The following is a 23058-nucleotide window of genomic DNA, read 5'->3' on the forward strand; positions in this document are numbered from 1 at the left end:
CGAGGTGACTACAGTTCTTCCTCTGTCTGACCTTGCTCCAGCATCATGCTGGGGGCATTCTCGGACAGAAGGTGACCTCCAATTGGTCACCAGAAGCCAGGCTAGGGGCAGACCCAGTGAGCCGAATGGCTGCCATAAAGCCCGCACTGCCTTCTCCAGTGAAAATTACTCGCTGCCACCCTGCAGCAGTGATACCACAGGTTTTGGAGTCACAGCGGTGCTCACACGACACTGCAAAGGCAGGGTCTTGGATGCAATTATGTAAAAAACTAAAAGCAAAGATGAGATTGTTTTTGTTAGATTCTCCTAACAAAACATTGGGGAACCACTGACCAGTAGGATAAATTTAGCCAGCCCGTAATTAGAGTCACAGTGCTGTTTTGGTTTTAAGTGTGTAAGGAGAAGAGTCAATTGTAAAAAAATAAATGTAAAAAAATACAAATTGCCTTGAACTTTGCGAGAAGAAAGAATAGCAGGGTTGGAAACCAAACTTGGACTAAAGAAAGATTTTGTAGCCAAGCCCTGCCTTTAAAACCAGGATGCAACAACATTCTAGGGAGTTTATAAGGGTGTGTGTGTTCAGGTCTCAGAAACAAATCCTATTTTTATCACTTGGGCTTGTCTCTGCTAAGAGGGAAGCAGTCTGTTCCTGTACAAACAGGAATACTTGTGGCTGAGAGGGAAATTTATGAAGTTCTACTTTGGTGCGAATACAAAGCACCCACCCTGATTGATGACGAGATGTAATTCAAAGCAGATTTGTTCAGCAGCCGAGTTTCAAAACAATGTGATATAATTTCTCCCCAATCTTCCAGTCATTGTAAGAAAACACACCCCTCCCTAGCCAGTTTCACACACCCATGTGCTCACCAGAAATTCCTGCTGCCGGTTCCTGTATGACGTAAAATGCTCCAGAACTTCAGTGTAATTTTCATGCATCATGTTATTGCCATTCACTTTCAGAACACACTGCCCAGGGTGAAGCCCCACAGCTCCAGCTTCTGAACCTTAAAGAGGAGGACATGAGCAGATTTTGGAATGGACGGCAACCCAGTAAGCAATGAAGGACAAGGGGAATGATGGACGTAACAGATTTTCTGAAGCAATCCTGCTGTTCTTTTACTTATGATCATAAATGCTGGCTAAAGTTGCAATCCTAGACCCATTTTTACTTGGGAATAAACTTCACTGAACTCAACTGGACTTGCTTCTAAGTAAATATTTGTCAACTTAATACTCTTTTCCAAGTTTAAGATAGCTATAAAGGCTAGTCTTTTCCAGTAGGCCTATGCAGATGAATTTTAAACCTAAGAATTTTAATATGCCCTGACTGTTATTTTAATATTGTATTGGTTTTATATGCTCTTTTAATTAGTTTTATTCATTCGATTTATATGGTATTGTTGTATTACTGTTGTTCTCTACCTCGATCCAAAGGGATTATATATATATATATATATATATATATATATATATAGCGTAAAGCTGTACTGTAAAGGGATTTCTTTCTTTCCTTTTTGAGATTGTTCATATTTGAGAGGTTTTATATCTTGCCTTTTACTCCAACAATGCTGCACATAAATATCATGAGATCTGGATAGACCAGGCCAGACAGGAATCTCAGGGGAGCCAGATCCCAAACTAGATTTTCCAGCTTACGCTTCCCAAGGTCAGTGGCTTTTACTGGAAGCGGGAGCCTGAAATGCAGTAAGCAGCAAAAGGTGCTGCTCTGCTGTCCAGACAAAAACAGAATGCCAGGTTTCTAGTATTTATGACAGGGCTAGCAGGACCGGTCCTACTATTAGGCAGAGTGAGGCAGTCACCTCAGGTGGCAGAATGCTGGGAGGTGGCAGGAGAGAGTTTTGGGCCATGCTGCCTGCCCTGGGGCCCCTACGATAGCCTGCTGACTTCAGGTGTGGTGGAAGATGTTGTACCAGTGCCGGTGTTGGAGAGAGAGTCAATTGCCAGTCCATTTAGCTGTTATATGTGGAATGGGAGGGGGCGCCATCTTGACCTTTGCCTCAGGCAGCAAAATATCCTGAGCCAGCCCTGAGGCCTGGACTGTACAAACACTTCACATTTCCCGCCGAGGGCAGGGAGTTGCTATTGCCCACCCCTATTCACTTCTGCATCTAACAGGGCCACCTCCATGAGCTGCATCTGGGAAGCCATCAAATACAGTATGTTACTTTGGGGGCAAGTTGTGTCCATTACATCCCGTTCATTTATCTTATTAACATTTCTTTTAAAGTATTAGTGTTATCAAGACATAGGACACCATTAATTCCTACAAGTTTCTCTTGTTAAGTAGGAGCAAAGCTCACCCTCCAGCGCCCATAGCTGGCATACAAAGCCTCCATTCTGTGGGCACAACTCATTTCACATTCCCTTTTCTCACCTCTCCCCACAGCATGGACATATGGCGGTGCTACTCCCCGTATCTGGAAGCACAACCTTTCTCTGCAGTCTGGGACTTTGATAATCCTGTCAAAAGTAAAGAGGAGAAAAGAGCAAGGTTTTGGCTGGTTAGATGGCTGGCCCTCTGTTGTACACAAGCCCTGCCTCATCACTCGTCAAGGAATGTCTTGGGACTGGATTCCATGGGGACTTCTGTGACTAAAGACAAACAAACACACACAGCTCCTGGTATTCAGCTTATTACAAAGCAGAAAGAAGAAATAAATAAACTGCCAGAAATCATATGAGAAAAAACACAACCAAAAATGAAACAGGCACCCTGTCACAACGAAACGCTTTCTCCCACAAGCAGAAATGTTGCACGGGGGACTTTTCACTACTAGTAAATTTACTCTCCACTTAATTCAATTTCATTTGTTTGCTGAAGCCATTAACTCTGACACATTAAAGATATATATATATATATATATATATATATATATATATTACACACACACACACACACACACACACACACACACACACAAGTTTATATCAAGCTATGATACATGATACAGTTTATATCAAGCTATACATGATTTTTATATCTGGTATTATAGGTACAATTGCTTGCAGATGAACTAGAGCAGTGGTTCTCAACCTTTTTTGCTCCTTTCCCCCCTTTCACCATTGTTCAGAATATATTTCTCCCCTTCCCAAGATAGTCTAACCCAAAAGGTGCATTCCAAATAATATTGAAAATCTTTTCTTTTTTTCTATATTAGTCCCATTTAAAGGGGCAATGCAAAGCATGGCCCTTTGCATTGCCCCTTTAAATGGGAAGCTTGAAACTTCTAGGATTGCGAGGGAGGGAGGGAAAAGAGAGCAAAGGCCTGGCTTTTGCAGACGACATGATACTTTTCTGGGACATTTTTAATAACATGTGTAGGAAGACATAATCTACAGGACATCATACTTTGCTGAAAAGTGGTCCCAATTCCCCCACTGGAACCCTAAAATTCCCCCCCAGGGGGGAATTCCCCCCTTGTTGAGAACCCATGAACTAGAGCAAGGGGCTTTTTGGATCCATGGACACATTTGGGGATTTGAGAAACTGCTATGGACACTACCACGAAATGCCTAATCAATGGATTGCTGCTTTGGCATCTACCTGTCGCATTGATGGATCTTAGGTTATGTCTTATCCAGCAAAACCTTTTGTTTCATGTCTATTGGACACCGCCATGTCTCTTTAATAAGGGATTGTCTAATTTGGCTAATTGCTAGCAGTGCAGTATAATTAATACTTACTTTAAACATATGTTTTGGGGTGATGTCCAGTAGTTGCTTCTTTTGGGGAGGAGGTATTTACACAGATAAATTTTGTACTGGAACTGTCTTTAATATTCACTGATGTACACACTATTTAAAAATAGAGAGCTTCGGCTATTGGGCGGTATAAAAATGTAATAAATAAATAAAATAAAAATTATTTACCTGCTTCCTGGAAATTAATAAATGGACAGCATAATGGATTCTGTACAGACTTTGGACAGCTAAAAGGCTGATATTACAACACTGGAAGGATAAACACTTACCTCCTATAATGCAAAGGATTAAGGACCTTAGTACACTTTCAATATTTGAACGGATGGCATAATATAGACACCCCCTTCAAATGGATATTTATTTGGGTATTTGGTCCACTTTTGTTAAAACCTATGTCTAATTGCTAGAATGTTGTATTCATTTCACAGTATTTATTGCAATAGATCTATACAAATCCATATACAATATATAAAAAACCCAGAAAATAATTTTAAAAAATGCTTTGCAGGTGTCCATGGGAACCACATTTGGAACTGTTTCATGAGCAACAGTGTTGGGGACCCCTGAACTAGAAGACAAGATTGTAAAATGCTTATGCTGTCTTCCTCATGATAGGCAGTGAAATACACACACATGCACACACAGAGAGACTAAGCCTCCAATAGCAATGAAGGCCATGACTGCAATTCTCTGGGGTCTTACTCTTTAGACTTGGTTGCCACAAGAAGCCTAAGAGGTCTCCGAGAGCAGAAAGTCTGGTTTAAGATGGTTTCCACCTCTTGAAATGGACGCAGGAACACCAGATCCTCATTCATGGAATAAATTTTCCGTCCAATCTGCAAGCCAGCCATCTGAAACAACATTCAGGCATTAAAAACTCCCCTTCACTTTTTATCACTTGAGGGGTACGTGGCAGAGGGTCCATTCGATTAGTAGTTTTCAAGTTGTGTTCTGGGGGACCCTTGGAGACTTATGAAGAGCATCTCATGGTAACGATCAGCAGACAACTCCCCTGAAAGATAGTCTGCTGCCACTACCAATTGTCCCTGCAGGAGAGCATTGGGTGTGCTTTGGTTATACTCCTGGGTCACCAGGGGCACTGATGAGACCAAATAGGCCACTAGTGCACCACAGAAACTGTGTATGCCCTAAAAACATGTGTGCTGCAATGCCCTGTGTTCCTCCATGGCAGACATTCAGACATTCCTTTATTAACTGATCTAAAGTATCTTATTTCATTTTAATGGACCGAAAAGTAGATTATTGGGGTTCTGTTGGAGGCAAGAGTGTGGAATCAAGACTCTGCATTGCTAAGCTTTGGTATTTAGAACATTGTCTGTTGAGTGCAATTTCTGAACTACTGGGATTACTGGCATCAATTTGGCAATCCCATCTGCAAATTATCAGTTTAAATAGCAATCTGTATAAACAAATACCAATGTGCAAGTGTACTTTTGAGAAATCAGGTGCTGTGTACAAGCGTACTGCAAAACCTGCCGACAAATCATTATTTCTGAGCGAATCTAAACAAGACAAATGTGAGTAATGATGTATTCAAGCAAGATGGCTGATGAATTTGCTTCTTGCTCCCTACCCCTCATAATTGAGTGCCATTCTCTGGATATGAGACATTGGCTTCCTGTAACAGCTATCTATTTGTGTGGACACAGGCCAAAAGGCTGTTGGATACAATTCAATGAGTTATCAGACATCTGCTTGTCGATTGTTTCTTCAAAGCAAGGTAGTAAACATGCTCTCCAATGGGATCTTTCTTTCATTGTCTCTTCCTCCTGACATGTTGTAGTTGTATGAATCCCAGAATTAAAACTTTTAGAGATGAAATGTTACAGTAAATGCTTTTAAACTAGAATAGATATTTTTCTCTACAGCAGCCTTCTCCAACCAGATGCCCTTCAGGTGTTTTTGACTACAACTTCCAGTATTCCTGGCCCCCAGTCATGCTGGCTGGGGCTGATAGGAGTTGAAGGACTGTGTAGTTGAGGCTTATCTTTTTTATTCTTGTGTGGGCATACATGGCCCTGATTTCGATTGGGACCACTGCGCTCTGGGAGGGGAGGATTAAATTCCTCCCTACTTATTATTTATTTATATTTTTTCCTCCTTAAAGACCAAGGCGACATCCTCCTCCCCATTTATCCTTACAACAACAACAACAACCCTGTAAGCCACCCAGTGAGCTTCCATGGCCAAGTGGGGACTAGAACCCGGATCTCCCAACTCCAACACTCTAACCACACTGGCTTCTCCTCTCAAAGTTTTTCTTGAAATTCCATCTCCTGCAGTAGTGGTGAGGGATAAAAAATGGGGGTGGGAAGCCTCCACTGACTCCAATAGAGGAAGCCTTCATTGACTCCAAAGACTCCAATAGAGACCTTCTTCTTTTTTTAACACCCCCACCCCGCAGGAAGGAAGATGGAATTTTCTGAAGAAATGATTGGGAGAAGTTTAATCCTCCCCTCCCAGAGCATGGTGGACTCAATCTGAATCAGGGCCATGTGTGCTTACATGACAGTAAAAGAAAAAGAGAGATGTAAGCCTCAGCTACATGCTACGGGATTGGTGTAACATGTAGTTGGGCTCTTAAAATGCATTTAAAGTGCTTTGAACTCTCTAAAGCATTACATAAATGCTATTATTATCATTATCAATAATAATATCATTATTATTTATTGTATTCTGTGGCATCTGGAGAATTATGAAACACAGCACCTGATGCAGTCCAGACCTACATAATAAGAGAACTGCACCTATCATTCTGCCTGTCCAACATACTAAGCTAATGCAAGAAAACAGATTTTTGGTTAAGCTCTTTGTGAGACTCCAGATAACCAAGCAAAAGTTTTAGATTAATCACCTGGTGTGCCTAGAAATCAGGGGTCTACGGAATGTGGCTGCTATTGTCTTTGGTTGACAGAATAATGCCGATGGGAGATGACAAATGTTGCTAAGCAACAACAGTGCCAAAATCAAAGACAGACAAGTCTGTATCCCTTCCCTCTAAAAACCTTGTGGATGCAGAATGAGAGAGAGAGAGAGAGAGAGAGAGAGAGAGAGAGAGAGAGAGAGAGAGAGAGAGGACACATAGAACTGGACACAGCTGGAAACTTGTGCCTAATGAGAGAGAGCCCACAACAACATGATGTCATCAAGAAATAGACCAACATGGATGGCGTAATTAATCTGTGATAATTACCATCACCAAGAAAATGTAACATGCAGGTCCACAGGTGAGCAATAAGATATAAGATTGTGTGGTAGAAAGTTAACTAGGCCAGGCTGCTCTATGTAAAACAGTTAAGAAGATCCTCTAGCCTGTGGGCCTAATCCAGCCTGCAGATGTTCTGCATCTGTCCCACAGAGGTTTTAGCTCTCTCCTCCACCCCCACGGGCTTGTGAACCACTGACGGGCGATAACAGAAGGATTCCCAGTAGTACGACTGTTGGCCACCCAAGTGCTTCACCCATGCTGCACCTTCTCCCAGGCAAAACAGCCCCAGCTGAGGGTGTATGTAAAGCCATGGCCAATTAAAATGTAACATTTTTGCTCCATGAAAGTGGACATTTGGAAGAATGCACACAAATACAACGTCAGTGTGTAAAATCTACACGTATTTTATCCCAAAAGTCTACAGGCAGGTTACATGTTCCTATTTGCTTCTGATATTTCTTTTGAAAAGCCATCACCATTATGAAATAATGTTTTAGGTATTTATTCCTGCAATTCCTCCATTGGATTAAAAAAGTTATGAAAGAGTCATCCCTATATGTATGGGCAGAATTAGAATAAAATAGCAAACATTTAAAAAAGGCATCCTTGGATCCATTTATAACTGGGCAGTGGTCAGAACAGTGTTTATGATATGGGAGTGTAGAAAAAGAATGCAGAATATGGTACAGGCATCAAACAGAACTTCCTGAGAATTTAGTAATTCATTAATAGAAGCAGCAAGCACTTACTCCTTATGGCTGTGGAGATATGCTTGAAAATGTGGGGCAATGCTTGCTGAACTCTCAGATGCCAGAAGAAGGCTGAATAAGATTTCCTCAGTCAGGACTGGGGTTTCACTGCTTGCTCCTCCCCATGGCCAGCAAAATCACAATTATGCATAACAGTAAAAACTCCAGAATAAATTAATCGTAGAATCATAGAATAGTAGAGTTGGGAGGGCCATCGAGTCAATGCAGGAATCCACCAAAAAGTATCCCTGACAGACTGTTGTCCAGCTGCCTCTTGAAGGCCTCTAGTGTGGGAGAGCCCACAACCTCCCTAGTTAGCTGGTTCCATTGTCGTTCTGCTCTAACAGTCAAGAAATTTTTCCTGATGTCCAGCCGGAATCTGCTTTCCTGTAACTTGAGCCCATTATTCCATGTCCTGCACTCTGGGATGATTGAGAAGAGATCCTGGCCTTCAATTCCCATCTAAGCAAAGTTAGAAAAGTGATGTAAATTTAAATCACTTCTATAATGTATGTAGGCCATGGGTGATACATTTTATTTAGTTTGTTTAGTTTGCAGCCATGCTGGCTCCAAGTGTTCGGGGTCTCTTGGGCAAGACATCCTTAATGGATCCCCTCTCTCATTGAGTCTACTTTCTCACTATGATTGTCACCAGCATCTATTGCTGCTCATCCTCTTTCTCATCCTTGCCTGACAGGCAGTAAGCAGCTAGGCAGTAGCATCTCCTGCTCCTCCTTCTCACCACGATCTTTGTCTGGGCCAGAGCGAGAGGCAGCTGAACAAGGAGGTTGCAATGATGAAGAAGAGGAGCCAATCCAGGGGGGCTCTTGTCAGTGGGTCCCTGCTGGGATGTGGGCCCTCAGCAGGTGCCCCACCATGCCTACCTTTGATGCCAGCTCTGGTATGGAGTACAGAGGGACCTATCTAAAATCATCCACAAGTATAAAGGCGTCATCAGATGGGGGTGTGAGGGGAATCACGGTTCCCTACCATCACCTGCTCCAGTCCCACAATACTTCCTCTTTCTACACGGAGAAGGAAGAGGAAGTAAACAAAGATCACGTGCCCCGTTCAGGGGCCGTTTTTATGAAGCTGCTTTTCCTACACACAGCAGGAAATGGTGGCACATTTCGTGTTTTAAAAAAGTCAGACTTAAAAGGGGTCCAATTTGCGATGGAAAACAGGTAAGAAGGAGCAGGAGGCACGCAGGAGGCGGACGTCATCGTCTATAGGATGCACAAACATCCGTAAGTGGGCAGTAGTGTGCGTGCGATAAAACGCTCATCCGATGACACTCCAAGTGACCCACACCTGAAACCTCATTGCTGTTCCTTCCATCCATGTTTAATGCCATTAGAGGCTATTTAATTAAGCAGTTCACACTGATTTATTTGAAATCAAAAGCTGTCCCATAGACTGAGAAACACCCGGGGCATCTTGTTGCTTCCTCTCCGCCCCACCACCCCGGAGAGCATCAGCCTACCAGAGGGTTTTCCAAATTATCTACAGCTGCTGTGCTGGCCCTGAACCATATGCTGGATAGCTTTGTAGTATCAAAAGGCAATTAAAGAGCCCAAGAATGCAATAAAAGGCATTATCTCTTGGTTTCAAATCTTGGTGAACTGAGCCGACGGCCTCTCCTGGTCACCAGGATTTCCATTCGGTTCTTCTTTGTAGCAATATTTTAAGGTCAAATAGGAAAGATGGGCAGATGGTCAAAGCAAGTTTTTCTTGGAAGGTCAAGAAAAAGATTCCTTTGTAAATCATGTGCCTCTGTAGACTCAAAACACAAACAGATTTTCTTTTCTCCAAAAACTGAAATGTTCTACAGGAAGCTGTCCAAAGAAATGATGGAGGGATTATCTGTCAGGCAATGGCTTACCAAGAGGTTCATATTAATAAAGTACTTGGCTAATCTAAGCAGAAAAATACTGGAGCTGCCATTAATCATGTCAAGGAAAAACAGGGAAATGAGCACTATCATTTACCCAAATGGCCTGACCTGGGAGGCTGACAGACATCTCAAAAGCTAAGGGGGTCTTGGCCTGCAGTGGAAAAGGTAACCACCCAGCAACCTCTTATGTGCCTTTGTCAGCTGCTTGTAGCAAGAAGACCAAACAAATAAAGGAGAGTGCCAATTACGACAAAGCACCTTCAGCTCAGAACTACCCTGCAGACGCACAACAAATATAGACAACTTTGATAGTTAAGACTCATACGATAAGCAGCCTTCCTGAACCTAGTGTCTTCCAAACTCCCAGCTTTCCTGACCATTGTCCATGCTGGCTGGGGCTGATGGGAGTTGAAGTCCAAAACTTGTGGAGGGCACCAGGTTGGGGAAGACTGGGAGGAAATGCTGAATGTGAGAAACTGTGAAGACAACAGAAGAGGAACCCTCCAGAGGGGACTTGTATTAATAAAACACATGTTTCCGGTGCACTTTGGAGGTCCCCTCACTGATATTCATATCAGTGCCACCCCTCCCTCTCTCCTCCCCTCCCCTCCCCTTAAACAACTGGATAAGAGCACAGATATCTGCCCGGTATCTGGTAGTTGATTACATATTTGGATTCTGCTGAATTTCAATCTCCCATAGATGCAGAACTTCATCTGAAAATATGAAGCCAATATCGGCCAAAGACCCCACTACTCAGGGGACATGGCATCTCTCCTTAGCTTGCTTATTTTGCCCTCTCTTACGGCCTCCATCTAGCCTATATTATTCCATCTGTATATACCTACTATTCTTCACATATCTGTACCTCATGCCCCAAATATGCAAAATCCTGCCAAACCTCAGATACTGTTTAGAACTAAGCATGCACATTAAGGAAGTTTAAACAAAACAAGAACATTTGCACACACGCAAAATGCTATAATACCAGTTGCATGCAAAATTGGCAGCATCCTTTGATCAATCATGAGCATATATGCAACCAACACATTCTATTATACATGTGTCCACCACCAGGACACACTGTACTATGTAGGCTTGCATCTGTCCAATGGTAGGCTTTTGTAAACTATAAAATCTGCTGGCAAAGTTACAGGAATCAATGTGTGATATCTGTTGGTCCAGTCTATGTGGAGTCATGCAATATGGGAATAATTGGTGGCTTATGCACATTTTTTTCGGGCCAGTGGAGTTTGTGGGTGGCAAAGACAGGCAATGTTTAGTTGGAAGATTAGGAGAAGTAATTTCCATAAACAGGAGCCATATACTGGATCAATTTATCCACTCCTAATAAATATAATTCCTGTCTTTGCAATGGACAACTTATTAAGATGTCATTTAAACCACCAGCCCGTTACTGCAGCCACTAACGGTATGGAATTTAACAGGGGAAGAAATTGACTATTTTACTCTCCAAAATATGCTATCCCTTAAACTGTGTCTGGGTTTGTTTTTCTTTTCTGGCTGAATCAGACCCTTTACCACACTTCATCACTTTTGGATCTCATTTCTTCAGGCCATGTGTCCTCTTTTACAGAGAACAGTCCTCTCTTTAACGAGCTGCAAGACGAGTGTCCTCTGTTTGAACTGTCTTCTATATGAAGGGCTGTCCTACCCAAATTGAAATTTAAAGATGAACCATAAGAAATGTTGCTTGCCATCACTTTGCACCTGGACATCAGACTGAACAGGCAGGCACATAGGTCACCTGGTCACCGTGTTCTGCACAATGGTGAAATGTTCTACCTTTGTAGAACATTGTAGAAAATGTTCTGCCATTGTAGCCCAAGACATCTGGTGGGCACCAGGGTGGGGAATGCTGACAAAGAGGATTGCAATTTCCACTGGCTTTTCCCTGAGGGCCCAACGGTACGTTTCCAGGTTGGAAAGTCAGGTGATCAGGATCTCCTGTGATATTTTATTTTAACTTCAAAGCAGCTGCAGAGGGAGGCTAATTTAATCAGGGAAGTGGATCTGGGGAGAGAATGTTTAACCCTTTTATCCTGTACTATTTTCCTGATCTTAATCCCCTCCCGACATACATTGTTATTAGCTCTGCAGGGGGTGGAGACAAGGTACAGATGCTTGTTATTTGATGTGGATCTGAACACATCTTCCCTCGGCTTAGCTTCACATTTTACAAGATGGTGTGACACCCTGGACTGGAGGAACTGTGTGGTCTTAGAATTTATTGAAATTATTCTGCAAGAATGTCATATACCAAAACCAAAAACCTATCAATGCACAAAGGCAGTTTATTGCAAGAGGAATTAAAGAAGACCCCCAATGACCTACTAGTTGCCATTAAAATGAGATGGGCTTCTGAATGTTATTTTGGGTCCCATCCCCCCAAAGAATAATCTCCTTCCTAATGCTAAAAGGGAAGTGTTTACAAATGTCAAAAGGTTTCACCTCTGCATGTGACCCCCGACGAACAGACTTCACCATAATGGCTTTGTTCTTTTCTTCTATGTCAAATCCATACTCATCCTCTTCTGGTAAAACCTATGGAAAAAAGCACACAAAATGCACAAACCTGTGAGCTCCTTCACAAATTCATGAGTTTGATCTTGAGCTATGCAGTAGTTAGCTGCTGTTTCAATATCTCCTCCCTCCTGATCCATAACAACAATGGGAAACAAAGAATTGTTTATTTCTTTCCACTACTTTATTGTAGTAAATAGTAAATTCTGGGTACCATGAAAACTAGAGGGGGAAATAAGGAATATTTTCCATTAGCAATTGATTCTGCTTATGGAGTTCTCAGTGACTGTGGTTTTTAGTAAGGGTCACTGCTTGTTAAGTGAGGCTGCATTCACACAGGAAGAAATGCAAACATAGAACTGTTTATTTTTCCAACTTGGCATGCATTGAAGTGCAAATCAGAGCAAATAAGAATAGAATGAAGGCCAAACTACACATGACAGTGGCAGACATGTGCTTCATTTTATGCGCTCGCCCTAGAAATAGGGAAATGGAGAGGTCTACTGTAACAGCTCTGTTTGGCCCACAATCGAATGCAGCTCATCAGCTGTGTATGGGGGGGGGGCTACCATGGGCTCTATAAACCCACCTGCCTGATCCTGCAAAAACAAAGGATTCTCAAGCAGCTAGCATAGGAACACAGGAAGCTGCTCTTAATCTTTACAGCTCTAAGGGCACAATCCTATCAATGTTTAGACAGAAAAAGTCCTACAACTCCTAGCATTACCCAGCCAGCATGGGAGTTGTATGACTTTTTTCTGTCTAAATATGCATAGGATTGCGCCCTTAGGGTTATGCATGTTTAGACAGAAAAAAATTCTACAACTCCCAACATGCCCCAGCCAGCATGGTTGCCTGGGACAATGCTGGGACTTGTGGGACTGCACCTTAAATGACTTTGGTCCAAGTTATCCCAGGGAACATCTACCTTCTCTTATGCAAGCTTTCTCCAACCCCTGAACGGTAAGATCCTCAGATGAGGCCCTGCTCTGAGCTGCTTCTTTACTAGAAATTAAATGGGGGTGGGGGTGAGCAGGGCCTATTCACAGCGGCATCCTCATTATAGAATGCTCACCCTGGAGAATGCTGGGAGGCCATCGCTGTTATTTTTAGAACCTTAAAGCTTTCTTCTTTATGACAGACTGTGATTTAAAGCTTTTGTTGTACGCCACTTTCAGAGGGTTTACCCTAAAAGGCGGCTTATAAATCTGATAGTGAAATAAACATGTAAAAAAATGAAATGAAAATTTGCCAAATTACATCAAAGACTCACATGCTGCCAGGAAATTTTAAAAAGTGCACGAACACAACAACTGCTTTATCCTTAAAGTGCTAGGATTGGGGGGAGGTGCAGGAAGACAAAGCCATTATGTACTTTTAGTCAATGCTATTAGCTCATCAATTTTCTTTTGTTTGCAGTTGCTCATGATGGCACAAGATTAAGGAAATTAAGCCTCCTTCCCTACAGGAAACTCTCCAAGCAGAAGATTACACTCTAGGCTACTTCTGACTTTAAACATGAGAAACAATGGCTATTCAAGAAATGGTGGAGTTAAGGAGAGACAGAGCAAGAACAAAAATGTTGCTGTGATTGGATCCCTTCTTACAAAATGCTCTGGGAACAATACTGCAAAAATGTGTGCAGTACAAAGAATCCCTTGGAACTCAGCACCTCGCTGGTAAATCATTGGCCTTGCTTGCAAGTGGGCCCAGTTTCATCCTCCACTACAATAAATCCTTTATGGCCATACGTTCTGGAGTCAATTGAAACTGGATGAGGACTCATCGGCCCTGTGTCGCTGTTTTACATTTGGAGGGACTGAGGGATTGCCTGCCACACTGGAAAAAGTAGACTCAGGACAGGCATTTTTCAAAGCCATGGGGGTGAGGGGCTGTAATTAGCTTTGCAGGTCAGCTGGATTCATATGATGAAAAGCCCCAGGTAACCTTGACCCTTGTGAAGTTAAACAAAGCAAAGCACTTTTAATAATACTATGCGCTGGTGATTTACTGTGGCTCAAAATAGTTTCAATGAAAAGAACAGTCAATTGCATTTAACCTCTCTTCCCATTTAAAAATAAAGTTTTAACAGGCCCCACAAAGTTAGCAAGGTGCGCAATGATGAGACACATGATCAAATGGATGTTAATATTAATTAATTAAGGGAGCAGTTGCATATCTCCTAGATAGCCTCTCAGGGGACATAGGATGGCTTGGTTTCCTGGCTCATAGACAGGGCTCCAAGCTGGGAGGCAAAAAACCACACTCATAGCTGGCATTGAGAGAACCATGCCACTGTGCCAGCTACCTCTACGCTTGCAAAATCCTACTTATTAGAGAGGTGCAACTGTGCTTGAGCTCCACTTGTTGCCCTATGAACTTACTACTAGAACTGATAAGGCAATAACAGTAAGTTTCAAGTCATTTTCCCATGGTTATGCCACTTTAAATTCCACATCCCCATTTATAGCCTTCTTGCCCATCGACTATTTATGGTAGTAGCATTCAGTACCTTCAGAAAAGCAAAGACACTTTGGGACTGGCCTACTGCAAAGTTGCAAGCAAGAAATCTTGTTCTACTTGTTCTATTGGGAAATGGTTGCATGTTTTGAATAATTTAATTCTTACTAAACCCGTGTTTCTTCAGTTATATCTCCACAGGTTTTGTCATTGGAGCCACAGTTGTGATTCCAATAGATAAGGAAATCAGCTGGACAACCATCTGTCAGGGATGCTTTAAGGTGGATTCCTGCATTGAGCAGGGGGTTGGACTCGATGGCCTTATAGGCCCCTTCCAACTCTATGATTCTGATTCTAACTTATCTGCTTCCTTAGATCATAGTCAGATGCCCTGCTGCCGGAACCCCTACCTTCAGAGAGAGGTCCTTTGCAGTGGTGGGGCCCTAACTCTGGAATACCCTCTGCAGTGCTGCTCACTTGGAACCATCCTTACTGAGTGTCAGGAACCAGGTTAAGATATTTTCCCCCTGGATATTTTGAAAAACATAACAATAATGAATGTTTTTCACTGCTTCATGTACTAAATTTGTTGTGTTTGTTTTATTGCTGTTTAACTCTGCTGTTCCACTGAATATTTTATTGTAGTTTATATGAATATATTGCTACTATTATGTGCATTATTGCAAGCGGCCTTGATTTTTTTTTTTTAATTTAGAGGCAGGTTATAAGTGCTTAAAATAAATAGAGAAAAACAAAAATGTCTCCCACATATTTCATAGCTTGCCAACCCTACAGCCGCCTTAACTATTTGCTTCAGCATGCAACATCCTGGAATCACCAATCCTGGAGTCTTACGCTCTGATTGTGAAAGCAGAGTTTTTACATTACAAAGGAGATATCCTGATATTGCTACATTTTTAGCATCTGGAAGTAAGCCTAAGCTTTAATTTTCTAGAAATATGCAGAGAATTTTGTATATTTTTTCAGCATGTCATGATTTATGTCCACGCACAGAAACAATTGCACAAACAAATGAAATTAAGCATTTGTTTGAAGAGCATTTGCTTCACGCTGGAATAATTTGCCTTTGGCATCTACACATTTCATTTGGCAGAAAATATTTGCTATTCCTTTCAGTGTAAGGTCAGAAAGAAGGATAAAAAAACCAGAGGGCGACAGAGAAATGGTTGATTTCTCTTTTGCAAACACACTGCAAAAACCTAATGTGTTTCAAAAGGCCCTTGGGTAAGACAATCTACATTTACTCTTGTTTAAACCAGCCCTCTAAAAGAAATGCAGCTGTGGATAAGAGTGCTGATGATGTAATATAATGCAGCATCCTATCCTATAAGCAGAAGAATTACAGCTGTTCCTTGTTCCTTATGGCCATTTCATACAGGCCAAAGGGAAGTATCTAACTGTGGCATTGTACTAGGAGGAACTAGGTTCTGGTCTATGCACAAGAGGAGAATCCATCTAAATGTATGTTTGTACAAGTATAGTTGCACCAGTGACTGTGCAACCGCCTATGCACTTGGTTATGCAATAATCTTTGCAAGTAAACATGCTAAACTTTGTGCAACAAAAAGATTCGGTGGATCTCCAACAGTGCTATTTGAGTTTGCAGAATGATGCCGCTGACTACGGCCCCAACTGTCAGCATGTGGCACTGCTGACACCTGTCCTACCTGTCCGCCCTTCACCCCCACCACACTTTAAAAAGATGTTTGGTACTCTAAGCAGTATCAGGTGTTTTAATTTACCAGAATGCCCCTGTCACAGTGGTACTCTAGGCAGACTTCAGGCTTGAGAGATCTGCTTTCTTTACTATTATTATTTATTACATTTATATTACCGTATTTCTTCGATTCTAAGACGCACTTTCCCCCCCATGTAAACATCTCTAAAAACTGGGTGCGTCTTAGAATCACGGGTGCGTTTATTATTTCTTAGAATCAAAGCTTTTTTTCTGTTGGTGGTACTGCAATTAGTGTGCGTCTTACAATCAATGGCGTCTTAGAATCGAAGAAATATGGTATTTATTACATTTATATACCGCCCCACAGCCGAAGCTCTCTTGGTGGTTTACAAAAGTTAAAAACAGTGAACATTAAAAAGAAATATACAAAATTTAAAACCATAAAAAGCATAAAATACAAAAAAACAGAATCCTGAATTCTACCAACTGAAGCCACATGCAAAGTAGTGGCTCAGGCAGACACGCTAGTCCCTGCAAGAGAAGTGATCTATGGATTATGCACAATGAATCAGAAACATGTGCGGGGTTTTTTTTTTAAGCAAAAACTTACAGCTTACAAAAGGCAGTAGAATTATTCTTTTAGCAACCTTCTGGTATCAAATGACTCGGCAATAAGGACTATGATACTCAAACACAAGGTTGAATACAGAAGTAAATAATCAAATTTCAGAATAGCAAAAGCTAGATTTAATTATTTTGCTGGTTTCAATCTGCATTGTGGCTTCTTGGGGTGGGAGGTGGGACAACAGCATTGATCCATATGGCTGCTGCGCTAAGACAAAATATAGTAACAGCAGAAGAGCAGGGAAAACCACCCACAGAGAAACACTCTTCCTCCTTAATGGGCATCTGGATCCTTTCCCAACATGCTTTTGCCTTTGCTGTTGACATGGACTTTCTTACTGCTCTTCCATTTTGCCAGTGATCAGTGATGAAAGTGGTACAGACTTAGGGCTGCTGTCAGGAAATGAACTTGCTTAGGGCGCAAACAGTAATCAAGACAAACTACAATCATCCACAAAATAGTGTGACAGAATGGAGTGAGAGCTGAACGAATCACAATAATGGAACAGAAGACACCAGGGCAGGACTGGAAATACAGGTGCTAGTTGAAAATAGGTGCGGGGGGAAAGTCATGGCTTTGTGCACGTATGATTAAGACACAATCAGCACACATGAGCCGTATTCAGGCATTCTAAAGAGCGTGTTGTTTAAACATGTGAGGAGGGGAAGTGCACTAGCCCCGTCCTCCTCTGAGAGAGGAGTCCCTTGAGGTGTGTTGCCCAAAGCCACACACACACGCACCCCACAAAACCTAGAGCCACCATGAGTGCAAATGGCCTGAGTTTAGAATAAATTGTGTTCAACGGGAAAGATAGATCCATCCTCCGATTGGAATCCACCAGGGGAAGAGCCTTCAGCATGGTGGCGCCCCTCCTGTGGAATTCCCTGCCCCTGGAGGTCAGGCAGGCGCCAACCTTGTACTCCTTTCGGCGCCTCCTGAAAACATCTTTATTCCAAGAAGCCTTTCTCTAACATGCAGCCTTGGATTACTGTTATTGCTTCTTTTAAATTTTGTTTTAACTGTTTTTATTCTGTTTTTATTTTCATTTTACCTTGTAAACCACGCCGAAATTTTTCAATGGGGAGCGGTATATAAATATTCTAAATAAATAATAATAAATAATAATAAATGTCACTGATGGCCAAATCCCACAGAGAACTTCAGAGAAAAATACCCATGCTAAATCCCCACACTTTAGCATGACCAAGACAGGGAATCTAGCAAAGAAAGCAGGCTTAATTCTCAGCATATGGAGTTAACAAAGCGGTTTAGCCTCCATTCTGAACGTGTTCCTTACAGCCATATTAATATGCTCTCTGCACACAGGGCTGAGAAGTTGAGCGGCAGAACTGCATTTCTAGCCCTACACCTGAAGTCATGTTTATTTATTCATTTTCATTTAAATCCTGCCTTTCTTTCCTCTTGCAAGGAATCCAAGGTGGCTTCCATGGTCCTCCTCTTCTCCATTTTATTATCACAACAAGTTAACGACTGGCCCAAAGTCACCCAGTGAGCTTCATGGTCCAGTGGGGACTAGAACCCAGATCTCTCAAGTCCCAGTCCAGCACTCTAGCCAATATACCACTACCAATGCAAGGGGAAGCCTATGCATGAACAACGGAACACCTGGACAGGGGTCCCGACCATATGGAATGTGGTTTTAATTTTTGTGAACCGCCCAGAGAGCTTCGGCTATTGGGCGGTATAAAAATGTAATAAATAAATAAATAAATGCCTCTATGCATTCAGCTGCCCAAATGTAAGTGTCCCCTTGCAGACATCACACTGAATGCAGGGACACTGAGGGGCTGTGCACTCTATGAAGCAGTGTTGCCAGCACACAGTCCCTCTCTCCCATTCTCCATTAGTTGGATAATGCATGGATCGGGCACACCCCTCTTAAACCGTATCCTATCTAAAGGATGGCTGCCATTTACTCCTATGTGGGGAAAGGCAGCACTGCTCTTGGGGACACAGTTGTAGCCAGGGCAAACCTGGCTTGATACTGGCCCTTGCAGACACTGCAGGGAGGTGTGCTTGCAACACACCTCTAGGGAAAAGCACTTGGGGACGCCCTTCTTCCCCGGCAGAGTCGTCACAATCTACTAGTCCTCCCCATGTGCACACACCACACACCGCCGGTCATAACGACCAGTCATACGGATTTTTTTTCCTTACCAGCAAGCTTTTGGCTAAGATGTTTTCGAGGAGCTTGAAGTCGTTTCGTAACGGCTTGCTCTTGGAACTCGTACCTTCCATCTCCTCATCGGCATGAAAGCGGAAATACTGAGACTCATCTTTGAATTCACTCTTCTCTAGTACTAGAAACCAGAAAGAGGGAAGCAGTACGTGTCAGTACTTGCACACACACACACACGGCAGGGATATTAAAACAACAATACTGTCATCATTTCAAAATAATGAACTGTGAACAAATCACCAACTTCAATTGCAGGCAATTATATATTGTATTTCAAGGGACCGGCGAGGTCCCTTGAAATGCACGACATTGAATGGTGGGTTGTTTTTCTTGTTACGTCCATTTTCTTTTTCAACCCATATGGAATCATTTTGGGTTGAAAGGTGATACGTTGCACCTCATTATGAATCACTGCAGAACTTTCTATGTGAATTCATTTTTGTCCCATCTATGGGAAAGTCCTGTACAGGGTGTTTCTTTCTCTCTCTCTCTCTCTCTCTCTCTTTTTAATCTATCTAATCAAATTAAGCATTTTTCTTTCTGGAAAATATATCATTGGCCCTGTGCCTAGTGGAGAAAAGCTAGAGATGAAAGGAATATAACAAACACCATGTATAATAGAAGCAGATTGCTTAAGTCTTTCTGTTTGTCCTCATCCCCAAGCCTTTTACTTGATTGCATTTAGTCTCCCTTTGCTAGATTTCTTTCTTGGAAAAGGTTGGCATGAGAGCATGTGATGTGGTCATGAGAGGATGACAGTCAATCACACTTGTTCTATTCTATTTTTATCTATTTATTGCATTTATACCCTGCCTTCTTTTCCTCCTTAAGCAACCCAAAGTGGCGTACATAATCCTCCTCCTCCTCTTCATTTTATCCTCACAACAACAACCCTGTGAGGTGGGTTGAGCTGAGAGGCTGTGACTGGCCCAAAGTCACCCAGTGAGCTTCCATGGCTGAGTGGGGACTAGAACCGGATCTCTCGACTCGCAGTCCAACATCTTAGCCACTACACCACACTGGCTTGGTCTATTTGAGTAAGAAGCTGCTGGGGCTCAAACCGGGCAAGGGCTGACCTGTGGGGCCACCTATCACAGTGTTACAGTTATCCAACCACCCAGGCTGGTCATTTGATCCTCCTGGGCAAGAAAGAGAATCAGAGGACTTCTTGTTGAAGTTAAGCCTTGCTTTACCAATAGTCCACTTGAGTTCTGGGGTGTTCTTGTATACTTTGGTTTTCCTTCAATCCTGACTTCTGGCTTACTCCTCAGTCTGGCTTCTTGGTTTGTCCTTTGGTCTGACATGTTCTTCACTCCTGACTACTGGCTTTGCCCCACAACTCATGGTTCCTGGCTCCCAGCTCACCGTGGACTGCTGCCTATGGCCCAGTCCTGACAGTGATATTGTTTTCCTGTAGCAGGTTCTCATAACAACTGTGGTCATATAGCCCTGCTCAGGCTTTAAGCCCAAACAGATACAAAAGCTCCTGTAAGGGGCATGGGTGGTCTGAATATGCTGGCCCTACTCCCAATGTCCCCCTGCATACCAGTCCCATTTTCAATGCCCCCAACTTTGCTGGATTGAGTGACAAGGTCTGAAAGGGGGTTCTACTCACATTCTTGAGCGCAAGTATAGCTCTGATCCACATGACTGGGGAGCCAGATAAAGGCGGGCCCCCACTTATGAAGAGTGTCCCACGCTGCACACCATGCATAATTTTGTACACCACTATCATGTTCCTGTCACTTGCCTTTTCTCTAAGCTAAATAGGTCCAAATGTTGTAATATTTATCATTTCAGTTGCTCTTTTCTGCACTGTACTATTGACATGAGTTTGCACATTGCTTTGCTTGCAAAATAAAGGTGTAAGGGATGCACAAACAGACACTGTTGATCCATGACAGCCTTTTGTGCAGCTCTGGATCCCATCTCTCCACTTTCCCGTCTCCATAAAGTTCCTCCGCTATTGCTGTCCATATCCCAGCAGGACAAATTTGCTCTCACTGCAGCACGTCTGACAGCCTGCCCCTGCAGACAGGCATGAGACTTACGTTTTACACTGCTGACATAGAATCCAAAATATCCAAGGGAGAATGCAAAAAAAAAAAAAAAAAACCTGAAAAAAAGCACCCCACAACGGCTGCTTTTCATCCATTGCTTGGAAAAAATCCAACGAGTAAACATAGGTCCATTGTGAGGCTTCCAAAGGCCAGCCAACTCCATAGAAAGAGAGAGAATGGCCATTGCACTAAATTAACTTCTCAGCTGTGTCTCTTCTCCTTCAGCAGGTTTAAAATCATTTATTTGGCTGGGACTTGATGAAACAGTTTGAAAACAAAGGTCATGTCCTAATATCCGCCTTCATCTTCTGGGGCCACTTCACAGGTTGCTACTATTATAGCTGACATGCGGAACATGCATAATAGAAATCTGCAGATGGCTCCGGGAGCAACTTTAATCACCTACACTCGAGTTGATTTCTACTTTCTATCCTTTACTTAGCACACCTGGATGTGTCCTCACCAAAACCTCCCTAAAGTCCTTCCTGCCCACCATCTGTTGTGCCACTGCTTGCATTGACAATAATGTGCTTGCTGAGGCACATGTAGCCCAAATGGCACCATTTTACTTGCAAGGGGGAGGGATCAGCAGGCTCAGGGGGAAAACCCTAAGGCCTGCAAAAATACAAAGAATATTTTATTTGGGGTGGGGGTGGCAGGGGGAATCCAAAAGAGCCCAGTGAAGACTGGAATGCTGAATAACTAGTGATAGCCACTGTGGTGAAGTGGCTAGAGTGTTGGACTGGGAGTTGGGAGATCCAGGTTCTAGTCCCCACTTGGCCATGGAAACCCACTAGGTGACTTTGTGCCAGTCACAGACTCTCAGCCCAACCCACCTCACAGGGTTGTTGTTGTGAGGATAAAGTGGTGAGGAAGAGGATTATGTACGACGCCTTGGGTTCCTTGCAGGGAAAAAAGGCAGGATATAAATGTAATTATTATTTTTTGAGGGAGATGGGTGGTAGAGATGTATGGATATTTTTTAAAAAAATCCATTGTGTCAGTGGTTCAAGGATTGTTAGGCATCTTTCATTCCATCATCCGTTCATTGATACAATCAGATTCTTTGTAGAAGGATTTCGTTCTACTTGTTGCACTAGTAAGTATTTACCAATGTGCATTAGTGTTAGTCTGTATTAACTAAGGCACATTAGCACTAAGGCAAATTTGCGCAAACCTCCCCCAAAAGTGAAAAAGACAAATGTGCAACCTTCCCCCCACCCCAACTCCCCTGCATTTTCATGCTTTAGCATATGGGGGAAGATGCAGATTTTTTTGTTGGTGTTTTTTTTTTTCATTGTATTTTTGTAGAACTAAATTTGCATTGAATTCTTAAAAAAAAAGTCTGCAAGTCCACGGAATCTGTGTGACTTGGGGGGAAAATGATCTGCTGCAGAATCTGTAGTCAGATTCATAAAAAATACGCTCATTTGAATCTGTTGCAGATTTATCTGACATACCTAATGGGTGGCAATGGGATATGGAGAGAAGGAAAGAAATGGAGTGGCTGGTATCCATACTGCAACGTTTTATTGCAGATTGCACTTCTTGCCTTCAATAACTATCGATTATTTCTTTATTTATTATTATTGCATTTATATCCTGCCTTTTTTCCTCCAAGGTGTACATAATCTTCCTCCTCTCCATTTATCCTCACAACAACAACCCTATGAGGTGGGTTGGGCTGAGAGTCTGTGAATGGCCCAAAGTCATCCACTCGGCCATGGGTTTCCATGGCCGAGTGGGGACTAGAACCCGGATCTCCCGACTTCCAGTCCGACACTTTAGCCACTACACCACACTGACTCTCAGTTATGGAACAAAAGCATGCACTGGTACAGTGCATGCTTTGGAAGCCAATGGGTCCATGTT

The 23058-nt window shown here is 42.6% G+C and overlaps 1 protein-coding gene across 2 annotated transcripts in view; it reads right to left on the reverse strand.

Annotated features, from left to right (window-relative positions):
• PREX1 (phosphatidylinositol-3,4,5-trisphosphate dependent Rac exchange factor 1) overlaps positions 1 to 23058 on the reverse strand; it is a 259443-nt gene that overhangs the window by 56704 nt on the left and 179681 nt on the right. For both annotated transcript variants that reach the window (XM_063145951.1, XM_063145959.1), the window contains 5 exons: positions 19105 to 19247; positions 12071 to 12163; positions 4429 to 4577; positions 2399 to 2484; positions 871 to 1007 (listed from right to left, as the gene is read on the reverse strand). In XM_063145951.1, the coding sequence (XP_063002021.1) occupies positions 871 to 1007; positions 2399 to 2484; positions 4429 to 4577; positions 12071 to 12163; positions 19105 to 19247 (608 nt within the window). The remainder of the gene's footprint in view (positions 1 to 870; positions 1008 to 2398; positions 2485 to 4428; positions 4578 to 12070; positions 12164 to 19104; positions 19248 to 23058) is intronic.

The sequence above is a fragment of the Elgaria multicarinata genome, chromosome 1 (assembly GCF_023053635.1).
Source record: "Elgaria multicarinata webbii isolate HBS135686 ecotype San Diego chromosome 1, rElgMul1.1.pri, whole genome shotgun sequence".
NCBI lineage: Eukaryota > Metazoa > Chordata > Lepidosauria > Squamata > Anguidae > Elgaria > Elgaria multicarinata.